At 38.7% G+C, this 13,790-nt stretch overlaps 1 protein-coding gene across 1 annotated transcript in view; it reads left to right on the top strand.

Annotated features, from left to right (window-relative positions):
• Positions 1–9,736: 9,736 nt before the first annotated feature.
• Positions 9,737–13,790, top strand: part of OSTF1 (osteoclast stimulating factor 1) — a gene marked incomplete at its 5' end in the record, with an annotated part of 10,209 nt that continues 6,155 nt past the window's right edge. The window contains 3 exons of the mRNA XM_009574379.1: positions 9,737–9,783; positions 10,433–10,483; positions 10,564–10,627. Of these exons, the coding sequence (XP_009572674.1) occupies positions 9,737–9,783; positions 10,433–10,483; positions 10,564–10,627 (162 nt within the window). The remainder of the gene's footprint in view (positions 9,784–10,432; positions 10,484–10,563; positions 10,628–13,790) is intronic.

Here is a 13,790-nt window from a genome sequence, read left to right as displayed (position 1 = left end):
GGTGGCGCGGCCAGCCAGCAGCTGCCGTCGAGGGGAAGCTTGCGTAGGCTGAAATGCGCAGGAAACCTTTTAACCTGTTAAGAAACAGGCGTTGAAATACTATGATGTTTGCCCTGTGGTTGTGTGGATTAGCAGTATATTGATGCATAAAAGCGGTTTTATAGTATAGACCCGTGCTACCTCCTTCTTCTTCCATGGTATCCACTGCTTTCCCCTGTAGGACTCCCAACAGCCAAATTCTCAGTGTGTGCTTTGGCATTCTGGTGCAAATGTGCACGTCGCCCTTTCTAGCACATTTCGTCATCTGTGCATAAATTTTTGCTCCTGCACACTTTTCAGATAAAGTTAGTGCAAAGTTAGTTTTGAAAAATTAAAGTCAATCACAGATTTTCCTAAAAATACATTGAAAGACCAATGGACATCGTACGGTTTTAAACCTTGGAGTAGAAATGGCATCTTTCAGGTAATCATACATTCTTTTGTCAAAATTTAAGTCATTAGGGTTTTGGTTTTTAAATAAGGAATTGATCTGGAAAATGCAATGCTGTTTATCATGTTTGCATATCGTCTCCCAGTATGAAAGGTTAAATTCTTACTTTAACGTTAAAAATTCATTGTGAATGTAATTAAATAGATAAGACTAGTTGGTGTCTCTCAAAATATGGTTATCTGATCCCTAAATACATCTGAGTTTCAATATTTTTCGCACTTAGGAAAGTGTTTGAAATACTGAATTTTTTTAGAAATAATTAAATACGTAACCTAATTGAGTATTTTAACTAGACAGGTTATAAAACAAGTTTTTAATTTGAAGTCAAGTAAGTGCAAACCCGGTTCAGACCATTTAAACCATCAGTCTCGTCCTACCCACAGAAGAAAATCTGTTAAAGCTCTCTGAATGTAGAGTTTCATCCTTGGAAGAATTTCCTCAGCCCTGCAGTTTGCTAAGCCTCTTTGAAAACAGCTTGCTTGAAATGAAAAAGACAGTAATAGAAGCATTGCTGTTGTGGACTCTCACTGAAAACTCATACTGAGGAAATCTGTGGGCTTCTGAAAGGGTGCGGTGTTGCTCTTAACAGCCAAATATGTAAGAAGAGTAGATTTTTCCAACGAAGTTGATAGCTCAGTTTTCTGATTTGCAAAAAGATTAGTTAAATTTAACCTAAGATTCTTAAGGAGTTAAAGGCTTTAGCCGTACCTAACCTGCAGGAGCTGTCAGACTAACTCAGACGTGTTATGTCTAATACTAGGTGTCTCTCGCTAGTTTGCTGGGGTGCAGTTTTGTGGTATGCTTAATCTGATAAAATGCAGACTGTCATCAAAAGGACAGGTTCCCTATCCCCTCCAACCCTCCACCGTCACCTTTCCATTCCATTTAGTGATGTGACAAGCTGGATCGGTGCTCTGACTTTTCATGTTAGGTTATTTTTATGTCTAATGAACTTGCTGAGCTGGTTTACCGCATGAGTGCTTGACACAGCAAAAGGAAATGGGTAGAAATAAATAGCTGAAGAAGGAAGAGGAGGAGAATAAGACTCTCTTGGTAGTGGCTTTCAGAGCTAGTTAAGGGTAATGAGATTAGTTTTGCCAAATCCCTAATTTTTGAAGAGAGAAAGTCTTACAGAGGCTGTTGTGTTACATTTTTTCCAAGGCATTTTCAGGAACAGACTGTCTTCTAGCATACTTCAAAATATTTCTGTAGTTGTATGTCTGGCTTTGTTCTGTCTATAATATCAGTTATGCCTATGGTACTGTCATTGAATCTTTCAGGGTTATAGATATTAAAGTGGCTAGTTAAAGACAGATAAATATAGGAACTGCATGTGGTGAAATAGTTGCCACAGCAGCATAATGCTGTCTCTTTTGGTGGCTTTTAGACTGCAGTTGGTGGTATGTCTTAGTGCATTTGGTCAAGCTGTGTTAATTTTTCTTCACTGACTATTATCGTGTATCTAGTCTATAAACTGGGCTATAACCTGTGTCAGGGAACAGCAAACCTGCTTGCGTGGCTACTGAATTGTTACAATTCAAGACAGATAGAAGAGAAAACAAGACATTGATAGCTGTAGTCCTTTCCTTTGTGTTCAGAAAAAAAAAAAATGCAGGCTAGATAGAGATGGAAGGAGATATAGCAGGTGGCAGGGAGGTGACAATATTTAGTGAAATAAATATTCATCCTTTCTAAAACAGTGAGTGTTCGCTGTTCATCACAGGGGTGTTGGACATTAGAGTTGGACGACTAGACAGTGCTTTAAAAATGTGGGGTAAAAAAGGAGGTGCGAATGGAGAAAAACTAGCTATAGCATTAAGTGTGGTTTTCTTCAGTACATGACAGCATTTTATCTGACAGAAGGCTCTTCTATTAATCCTGTGGCATGCAAAGCACATTAGGATTTCAGTTACAGAGAGGTGGTTTTGACATCAATATATTGTAGACAATCATCTGTTTGTCAACACTTGAGCTAGTATTTTGGGGTCTGTGGTTAGCCCTTGAGTAAGGGGTCATGATTGTTTTCAGAGGCTTTAGAAGGCTTTTAATTTCTAGTGTTTTGAGACTTTTTTTTCAAATAAATGCCTAGCTTTGCTTTTCTCTTGGGAGTCTGTATTATTATTGTTTTGTAGCTGTATTTTCTATTTAGACTTACTATTGAAGATATAAAGGAGTGGAGTGGGAGTTGAAAATAGCGGAAACTTTCTTCTCTGTCAGCATTATGCAAGGGTTTCCCCTCCATCTTTCAAAAATTCTATTGATGTCTCGAACTGTATTATTCTTTGCAGAGTTCATAAGCCTCTTAAACATTCTGTGTTGGATGTTAATCCTATTTACAAAAGTTACTTATTAAGTCCTTTGAACTTAACAAGCTATATTGGCTTCTGCTCATTGTCTCCTTGAACAGTGCTCTTTGTCTGATTATGCATTTTTGGTTAGAGCCTTACACAGTGTGCAGCAACAGCTTTTGGGGAGATGGAAGTGGCATATTAATATTTTAAAGAAACCTTACTTTCATGTTCTTCAGATAGAGTAAGGTTTGTTGATCCTGGCCTAGAGTCCACACAACATCTACATTTTATAGAGAAAAAACAGTCTTTGTCTCAAGGAAATTACAGTTTTAAATTATTCCAATTGAGAGGAAGGGAGGCAGGAGGAAATGCAACATCTGTAACATAAAGGGTTACTACCTTAAAGTAGGTCTCTTGACTTTGCAGCCGTTAGTAGCTTCACAGTTAAAAATAGGATTCTGAACATAAATATTTAGTTTGAATCACAGTGAAGTTCACTTTACCTTAGTTCTTAGGTAAAGTAGGAGCTGTGACAGTTAGCATTCACAGAAGCAGAAGACCTGCATTGATTCACATGCCTCAGGTCTTAGCAGTAGGCTTAAATTTGGCTTAGGTGATGGTTGTTTGGGTTCCTTCTGTAGTCAAAGAAAGGTTTCTGTTAGCTAGGGAGATGTGAGCATATGAATGTGGAGTGTTATGCTGCGGTCATCAGCTCTAAGGGGAGAAAAACATCAGAGGAACAATTAAACAGTTCCAAGTCTGATTTTGAGACGATTTTTAAACTTTCATTTCTGATCCCAAGCCCTCCTCTTATTGCAAGCTGCTGGGGCCACAAACAAGCTTCCTACAAGTGAAGGCATTCTGTGTATTTGCAGAAATAAAATTGGTAGGAAGTAGAAGATTTCAGCATCAAACTGCCAGTCAAAATTTATTTGTGAAATTGTGTTCACATCTTCTGTGAGAATATTCTTAATTCTGATTTTCTGTAAACAAATGTTATTTGTTTACAGATACTGGCTGGTGCAGTCCATGATTGTTTCTGGGCTACAGTTTGTCATCTACGCTGGCACCAGTCTACCCTTCGCATTCTTTTCAACATGTCCCTAAACAGATTCCTAGGCTTTTTTGTTTGTTTGTTTAATATACCCTCTTCCCTTCCTCCCCTTTGGTTTGTATGCCCTATGTTCACTTCCCCTTTCTAACAAGCGCTACTTAGAAGTGGAGGATGGTTCTCTAGCCAGTGGGGCCTCCACTTTTTTCTGTCACTGCTGTGGCAATCCTTAAATGCTGTGTTGTACTCTGTTGTGTCTCTGCAAGATCCTGTGAGCAAAATGCCAAAATAAAGCTGCACCTTTCTAACAAGCGCTACTTAGAAGTGGAGGATGGTTCTCTAGCCAGTGGGGCCTCCACTTTTTTCTGTCACTGCTGTGGCAATCCTTAAATGCTGTGTTGTACTCTGTTGTGTCTCTGTGCAAGATCCTGTGAGCAAAATGCCGAAATACAAGCTGCACTCCTGTAAAACATATTTCCACTACTTTTATTCCTGCTTGAAGGTCTGGGTGTAAAGCACCTTATTTTCCAGTTCCTGAGAAGCCATAAAAGGCCATAATGTTCTTCTAATAAAAGTGCGTGTCTCCTAAGAGACATGCAGATAATAATATGAACATCTCTTTGCTTACTAAAGCAAACTGCAAGTATATCACAAATTGTTCTGATCTGCAGCTTATCTTTGATATTGTCAGTTGACCAAAAGCTTGTGACTTTGAATTGCTGGTGTTGTCAGGTTGTGTGATTTCTTTGCAGGTACTTAGGCCAACATTGAGAAAACAAACACACTGTCCTTTTGCCACCATGCTTTCTGTGAGGTTGGGCAGAAGATGCCTCTCACTTCCTTCAGAGAAATTCATCTGAATGTGTATCAGAATTTATATTCCCAGTTATACATGTTCTGGGAGTGGACTCTCAAACCAGCATAGGCCCTGGAACATGTAAACTGTCCCTTTCATTCCCCACATCCCAAATCTTACGCATATTTTCTCCCTTTGGTCCATTTGGTACAGGTGGGGATTCAAATTAGTTGTTTTCAATCAAGCTGCTGCTAGAAAGAGTACCTGATTCTCAACTGCTTCTGTGTAGCCTTATGGGAGCAAGGAGGAGGATGGCTAGTGATAGGATTAGCTTGAACCCTTGGCAGTTGATAGACTTGAAGTTTTCTAATTTATCCATAGATGACCATGGCCACTTCTAATTTTTTAGAGCAGAGAGATTATCCCTTTCTCTGTATTACAGACACTGGTAGTGCTTTGTGAAACCCAGCGAGTCTGTTTATCTAAAGTAAGTTAATTATTCTGATTTTTATGGTAGTCTAGGGCTGCTCACTCTAAATATAACTAATGAAAAGATCTGCATCAGGATCAGTATCTGATTTGTAGAACCTTGTTTGCATCAATGAGATTTGATTGTGTCCATCTATGGCAGACGAAGCAGGCTGTGAAATGCTAAAAGACTTGTATCGGTCCACTGGGGCCAAGCCTTGGTAGCTCCTGTGAACGTTGGCTTACTGCCATGTCTATTTTCTTAACTAAAATAAATGGCTTTTGCACCAAGTACTTTTTTTTTGGTTGAGGAAGTAATATAAATTGACAGCTAATGAAATTGCTTTCCCTCCCCTTTGGTGTTGGAAGTTCAGCTTAACTGAAATATCTAAATAAGTAATGCCATGCAGGGATGGGCCCTTTTTCTTTTCTTTTTCTTTTTTTTTTTTTTTTTATTCTTTAATGAATGAAAGCCAATAAGAGGAAAGCAGAGAATGCTTTGGTAGCAAGTTGAGTAAAAGAGGGCATTTTAATGCTATTGTCTGTGGTGGTATAGAGAAGCTGGGATAGAAGAACAGAGAGGAAGTGAAAAAAAAAAGCATCACTGTGAGAGAAACAGTAACTCCTTGTTATGAAAACACTTAGCACTTCTTGGAAACAATCTTCTGTTAATGATACTGCAATTAATTAAAAATAAACCTCAAAATTGCTAGGAGAAAACAAAAAGCTTGTAGTCTTTTGAGAAAATGGTCTTTTTTTTTAATTGCTTTGTGTTACAAAGCACAGCAGTGATACTGTTTCAGTTCAGTACATATCAGAAGCTGCATTTTTAAGCTGTTGTTACTGTTTAGCACCTCAGTTTCTTTACTTTTATGCACTTAGCTGGGAGAGGGTCATATTAGAAATCTGAGTTGCCTGTTTCCTTTCCTGATAGAAGCAGGAGAAGTTTATAGGAGGAGTTATATGAAATAATTTGGAGGACATGAGGTCAGCCCAACCTGATAAAGGCATTTGATTTATGTTGCTGGTTTGGGAGAATCGTAAGTTTGACCCCTTTAACCTGTTGTGTTGCTGGGGGACGGTTTGGCAAACTGTGGCTTGGGGAGTTTGTATGCTAAGAATATTTTAGTATGTGTAATAAGTTACCTTTTTATTTGTCAGATAGTTGTTTTGTGGATGTTTAATGCAAATTCCATGAGAAGGGAAAAGACAAGCTTGTGACTAAATTATGGGATTGAAAAGAAGAACCATTTAAATTTGTCCCTGCGCTTAGAAAAAGATTTATTGTGGGACACTTCACTGCACTGTGCTTCCATTTCCTTTGTTTTTAAAGGGGATACTCCCCTCGTTAGTCATGCTGAGAATAAAGTCATTATGGTTTGCCTGGTGCCTTGAAATCTTAAAAAGGTAGTTGCATCTTCTGTATTCTAGTTATTTTGTCCTCTAGAAGTACATGGGGGGGAGGTGCAGTCGATCAACTTTGGTAAGTTCAAATCAGTGCTAATGTATTAGTTCTCCATCCTACATGAATCTTACATCATGGTTCGTAGCAAGGGGGAGCACAGGAGGTCCTCAGGCACTTTCTAACTTTTTGCTTATTCCAAAGGACATCTGCCAATACAAGCTCTAAGTCTGCCTGCATGCCTACGGATGGGCATCGCTAGATAAAAGTACTTCAAGTGATTACAGGTACTCATGTGACAAGTAAAATACAGTTTGTCGGTATGTGCAGAACAGGGATTCAAGTTTAATGTGCCCTTTGCATCCTTACATCTTGTTATTTTAAATCTTCTGTACTGATTTTTTACATTAAACTTTGGCACAAATAATTGCCGTGCGAAATGCTAAAGTCCTGTGTTCTTGGCTTTTAAATGCAGCAACATAACCAGGCTTAATGTCTGTTTATCAAGAAATATTTAAAAGACTGGCACCAGTAGTGAGTAGTGTTTAACTCCCATATAAGGTGCTGTAAAATTAACATTAACCAGACCTGCAGTTCTGTAGATGCAAATCTGTACTTTGTGTTTCATCACAGGAAAATGCTTTAGAATGTGTTGTGCAGTGTGTGACACCACAGCTTGGCATTTGGGGAAGTAACTCTCTGTTTCAGTGGTATAGAATTAAAAAAAAAACCGAACCCCAAAAACAAAAAAAACCCAAGCTAAAATACAAAAAACCCCACCCATGAATTGCCTTTTGTTTAAACAACATTTCAGCAATGCTTTTATCAGCACCAGTGTTTCCATTCTTCTTTTCCTCCCCTTAGGGTGTGATAGCTTTAGAAAACCTGTTGACACAGATGCGGTACATTATTACAGGAAACACATACGACACACACAAATCTATATTTTTTGCTTTTCCCTGTCTTCTGCCATCTTCTCATTTCCTCTTTTAATATTTCTTATTCTTCCCTTTTGTTGTCCATTTCCTCCTTTTACTTACCTAAAACCTTGAAAATTGGTGGCTGATGGTTAAAGTTGCCGGAGTCATCAATGTGTAGTTCTGTCTTGCATTTTTCTGTCGTCTGTGTAAGAAAGCCAAAGAGAAGGGACAGTACTCTGTCACCCATCCTGTTTTATCATCTCGTGTTCTTTTTTTCTTTTTTTTTTCTTTTCCTTTTTTTTTTATTTGACTTTTTCACAGCTGCAGTTCAGGCATTTCATTCTGAAGCTCTTAGATCTAGGACACATTACTGACTACTGTCCTTGTTCATCATTTCTATATGGGTCATGAACAGAACACAGGTTTCATCCTTTTTAGCTGTTGCCACAGTGCAGGTATTTAGTTTCTGAGGCAAAGGTCTGAGAAGTGTTGGACCTTTTATGTCTAGGAGATGGCTGCTGTGTGAGAGAGAACCAGGAAAGCCAAACTGAAATTCTATGGTGTTATTAAAAATAAGATCTGGGAGGAACGTGGGATACAGTTACAAATTGGAAGAAAAATCATATATACAGTGTCTACATGCATTTGGCAATCTAGAAAGTTTACACGGATTAATTTTATGGTTATACTTTTACACACACTTAGCCCCAAAAAAGCCTGAGACAGAGGACTACAGAAGTGTTTTGCTTAGCAGTTATGCCTTGGTAAATACCACTTCATAAACATGTGCTGTGGCATGGCTCTTGCTAGGGAATATCCAGAGGTATTTGAAAACATGTTTTAAGAGCCACCCCAAGACTGTGGGGTATGCTGCAAAATGGCAGCTTATACAGTTGAGTACCATCCTCCTTTCTCAAGCCTGTCAGCATATATACATTTAGACTGACATTTCTAAAGCCCTTAAGTTAACTTTCTAAAATGATCACTCCTGGAGGTACGCTTTTAGATACTGGGGTAACAAAGACTACATCTAGCAAGAAACAGGCAAAAAAAATTCTAGCAATGGTTCTTTACAGAAATGTAAAGGCTTATTCTTGAGACATAAGGAAACTTACTCTCTCATTACTCAGTTCTCTCCATGTAATACACAAAATTTTGTGTATGCACACTTTATTGTACAGTACTAACCTTTGGCAGTAAGTTTATCAGTTCTCTGAAGATACAAAATGGCCTGGGCTAAGTGTGGTCTAAGTAATGCATTGTCCTGATGGAAAAAATACTGCTTCAATCACAAGTTAATCTATATAAACATGTACAGTGTAGTGTAAGAACCTGAAATACAGCTACATACTTAGGATATTTAAAAATAAAGAAATCTACATACTTAAGACTTCAATATCTAAAAGTAAGTAATACAGAACAGTCTGCATAATGTATTTCTCCATTGAGTTCAGTGGACTTCAGCAATTCAACTAATAAAATTATGTAAGATACATGTTTCTTCTTCTGTACTAATCTTATACTTTCTGCTTGGTGCTCTTTAAATGTACTTTTATTGAATTTTTTCAAAAATGTTTATAGGGCTACTGCTTTTGCAGTTTATGCAATTAAATTTGTACCTCTCTGCATTAAGGTTATCTTTTCTTGGCTTGGATGCTGCTGACAGTCTCTTCAAAATTGCCTTATTAAAATGAATGTTGTCCACTTAGTGGAATTGTAAACACTATAGCTTATTTTAAGCACCTGAACAGAACACCATGTCAGTTGTACATTCCATAAATAGGACTTGGTGTCTTTTTGTTATTTGTCATTTTTCTTAAATGCAATGATTTCTGTGCTACTGCATTATTTTCCTAATTAGTAACGGCCACAAGTAAGTATGAGAACATGTTGCAGACGTTGGTCATCGTTTTGTTTCTTTATTCTTTCCTTAATTCTGTATCATTTGACAAATCTGATATTATTAATAAGAATATATACATGTATGAGTATCTGTGGGTGTATATGACTGAAACTACACTTTGCCTCAGAAATCAGTGGCAACACTTTAGTTGACTTGTATGGTGAACTATGAAGACTGTTAGTTTTGTACAGGAGACAGCTTACATTTAGCTGATCAGTTGGCCTACTTCCTTCAGAACCCGTGCTGCTGGGTTGAGTCTTTTCATCATGATTTTCATTGACACAGGTATCGTACAAATTCATTCAGCGAGCAGCTTTAAGGGTTAAGGAAAGAAATTTATTTGGATTTGAGGGCTGTATGCGTATGCTGTGTTTAGAAGGCGTGATACTGATCCTGTTTATTTTTTCTTTTTCAGGGCAGGTTAAAGTGTTCAGGGCCCTGTATACATTTGAGCCCAGAACGGTAAGTACACTAGATTTCAGGATTTTGAGAAGCTTAATTTTAATCTTCTCTATAACAACATTTCTTCAGTTCTGCTAGGGTTGGCCTATTAGACTTACTGTACTATGTTTTCAATGAAAAAGGCTGTTGATGGGTATCAGTTCTTAATTTGACTAAAACTGCCTGATTAATCGTCACTCTCCTTTTTTAAGTCCAGCTCTTTTTAAAAGCAGCATGCTTTCTTCTCTGTTATCAGATACCTGCAATCTAAGATCAGCAATCTAAGTGATTTTTTTTCTTGTCTTCCAAGGGCAACAAAGATAGTTGAGAACTAAGAGATTTGATGAACTGAGACCAACCAAAAAGGGGATGAAGTTAACAAACACAAGATATATTTCACTGCTTTTGTTGCACAGTGCTCTGTTAGAAACGCCACAGTCTTTTTCTTTAGTTGTCAGGAAGGTTACAGGTCCAAAAAGTTAGCTGTAGGCAAGTCAAACTACAGTATGAAAGACTGTCAGGCTGTTGTCTAGTTGCTAGAGAATTTGAGTTATTGTTCTTTTGAAAGAAGAGCTGAATGTACTCTGTGTTATCCAGGTGTTTGTTTTACCTAAGTACACACATTCAGATCTTTGTTGACTCTTCCTTTTTAAATTTTGTTTTTTTAAAGCCAGATGAACTGTACTTTGAAGAAGGAGATATCATTTACATCTCAGATATGGTGAGTCTAAGGCATCCGATACAGACTGAATACTGAGATGCAGCATATCCCTTCTAAAATATTTTCCCTTTTCTCTGCAGAGTGATACAAATTGGTGGAAGGGAACTTGCAAAGGGAGAACTGGACTAATTCCAAGCAACTATGGTAATGTCTAGAATATTTTCACTTGGTAAGATCTTTCACAATCAAAGTAAATGGCTAAATAAAAATAACTGATACACTTATTTTCAAAAACTGATCACAGTATTGGTATTTAACAGTCCTCTGCCAGAGTATTTCAGAATACATCTGCAATATCAGTCACCACTGTACATCAGCAGTGGACAGGCTGTCTTATGTTTTTATAATCTAGAGACAGCTTGAGTTTGCCAAGTGTTCATGTTTCTGGTTCTGCAGGTAGCAGCAATAGATGTTCTCAGTTTTGAGGGGAAGAACATGTGGATCTAAAGAATGTTTTTACAGATGGCACATGAAACTGATAGGCTTATATTCTTGATACCGTCAATGAACTTACTGCAGTTTTTAAGATCTTCTCATTAAGATCTTCTCTTGGCTATATACCTTCAGTCTACGTTGCCTTTTTTTTAAGTAGACCTAAGGAAGGACAGCCGCAGCCTTTAGTAGCTTTGAGATCAAGAAGTCTGACACTGTGTGGGGTGGCTTCTTACAGAGATAGATAATCAATACTGGAATTGTTAAGTAAACCTGCATATGGACAGGAAGCTAAAGCCGATTGTGAGCAATTCTGTAGACCTCCTTTGATTTTTTTATTTTTGTTTCCTCCACTTAAATAGGGCTGTTTTGTTTGCCATTTGTTGCTTTTTAATGACTATACTGAGCCACAGAACACATTGCTTTCTTGGGGATTGCACCACATTAAATATCGCATACCTGTTTGGACTGAATAGAAATTGCTTTTTCAGATTCAGCTAAAATCACTTTGAAAAGCCATGAGTACAGACACACAATTCTTCCAAGTCCTCCCAGGAAATGTATGCAGAGTAGCAGTGTCACATGACAGATTGTGTCAAAACTGCTAATACGTTAGTAACTGTGGTTGCTTCATGTTGTCCCTTCTTCACTAGGAGGCAATGCTGTGATTCCCTGCCCGGACTTGTAGTTAGTAGAAACACGTGAATAGAAGCCTATGGTGCACTTATTGAGACCATGGCATCAAATTTCACTTTAGTTTGTGACTTCCAGACTGATTCTACTCTTGCCATCTCCCAGAGGTGGTCACTGTTATATACAAGAAGAATAGTTTATACGTGCTTACCTACACTCAAATTTCTTCTGAACGTTGAAGTGTGTTATATTTAGAATAAAACCAACAACTTACTAATTCAGTTTGTGTTCCCATTGAGATCATTTGGAAAAGTTGCTTCCAGAGTGCTTTACTGAAAAGTTATCTAAGCAACAGTTTAACTTCCATTTTAGTCCAGGCGGAGGGTTGGGGGGGGTGGTGTGTCTGTCTGCACACTTGCAAAAATTTCATGTGTAAGCAGAACAGAAGCCTCTGCAGACCCTAAGAACGAAGAGTACCAGGAACATGTCTTCTGATTTAGATAAACTGTGCAAAATGCCCAAAGGCCTGCTTCCGTTGGTTGCCACCATTAGGATGCCTAGGTTCAGTCTTAGCCATTGAAACACTGTGATCTCCTGTGCACTTTTACAACCTTTTTGCAAAAGGTGGAGATAGACTTGAAACTACTGAATCTCTGGTGGGTTCTTGTGCTCCATCTGCTGGGCTTGAAGGAACACATTTGAAAAGATTGTGAACAGAAAAGCTAGTAAAGGCACAATCAGCGTTACTTGCATCGAAAATACTTATTACTGAACTTTTGACAAGAATTTTCTAAAGTCAAAGTTATTTTTAGGCTTTTGAGACAGTCTTGTTAGTGTTAATGCCTTCTGCTGTGCACAGCAAGCACTGCTCAATATGACTAGCATGTTCTGCTTGTGTAATGGTTGTCTGCTCTGGGACTGGCTTCTCCCACTCTGCTTTAGGATTCTGTTCACTGTTTGCACAATTTTTTTTAAGCTGAAATATCAGACTCTAGCATTTGCATTTTATTTTACTCACAGCTAGAGAGATAAGCATGTGAAATCTTGCAATTACAAGCATTATGGGAGGAATACACACCAAAGTCAGAAAAGATCTGGTTAGGCCACAACAGTCTTGAGATTTTTATTTCTGGTAACTGACATACATTATATTTGCCTGCATTGCATCTGATTACAGTAACAGTTTGATCTGAGGAACACCCTTTCACATTGTCCCTGCTTCCTGTAACAAGCCATAGTGTAAGGGCTTAGAGAGCCTACTCATCTCAGATTGTACACTGTCCTACTTGTCTGTACCCTTAGTAGTCACAGGCACCTGTGGTTTTCCACCTAAAAAAGAAGTTTTTAAAAAAGGATTTCCAGATGATGGTCCCACTTCCAACTGTTTTCACAGTGTTGTTCAGTTTCTTTTTGCTGTTGCAACAGCACAGTGACCAGGAACTGTTTGCTGCCCCTCTCTAGTAAAACCTAAAGCTTGTAAGATGAAGAAAAGGTCTACAGAATCCTGAACTTCAGTCTGCCCGTCACTCATTGTTTAAGCAGTTTTGATTTGCAGACCTCCTGCAAGTTTTCCAGGGAAAGTAAAAAATCTCTGTAAAACAAATAGGAAGCCTATTGACAGTGGATTTTTTTAGTTATCTTTCACAGACCCATTGGAAATAATTCACTCATAACTACAGTATTTGTAGTTATGTACAGGATAACTATGGATTTGATGAGTGGACTGTCTGGTGGATGAGGAATTGGTTGGATGGTCGCATCCAGTGGTCAAAAGCCCAATGTCCAGATGGAGATCGGGAACAAGTGGTGTCCCGCAGGTGTCTGTATGGGGACCGGTACTGTTCAATATCTTCATCCTTGACATAGACAGTGGGATCAAGTGCACCCTCAGCAAGTTTGCAGATGACACCAAGCTGAGTGGTGTGGTTGCCATGCTTGAGGGACGGGATGCCATCCAGAGGCACCTGGACAAGCTCGAGAAGTGGGCCCGTGTGAACTTCATGAGGTTCAACAAGGCCAAGTGCAAGGTCCTGCACCTGGGTTGAAGCAACCCGTGGTATCAATACAGGCAGGGGGATGAAGGGATTGAGAGCAGCCCTGCCGAGAAGGACTTGGGGGTACTGGTGGATGAAAAGCTGAACATGAGCTGGCAATGTGTGCTCAGGCCAGAAGGACAACCATATCCTGGGCTGCATCAAAAGAAGCACTGCTCAATATGACTAGCATGTTCTGCTTGTGTCAA

Source organism: Fulmarus glacialis, unplaced genomic scaffold (assembly GCF_000690835.1).
Source record: "Fulmarus glacialis isolate BGI_N327 unplaced genomic scaffold, ASM69083v1 scaffold22613, whole genome shotgun sequence".
In the NCBI taxonomy this organism is placed as follows: domain Eukaryota; kingdom Metazoa; phylum Chordata; class Aves; order Procellariiformes; family Procellariidae; genus Fulmarus; species Fulmarus glacialis.
The sequence above is the reverse complement of the archived record's forward strand: the minus strand, read 5'-3'. Positions and strand labels throughout refer to the sequence as shown.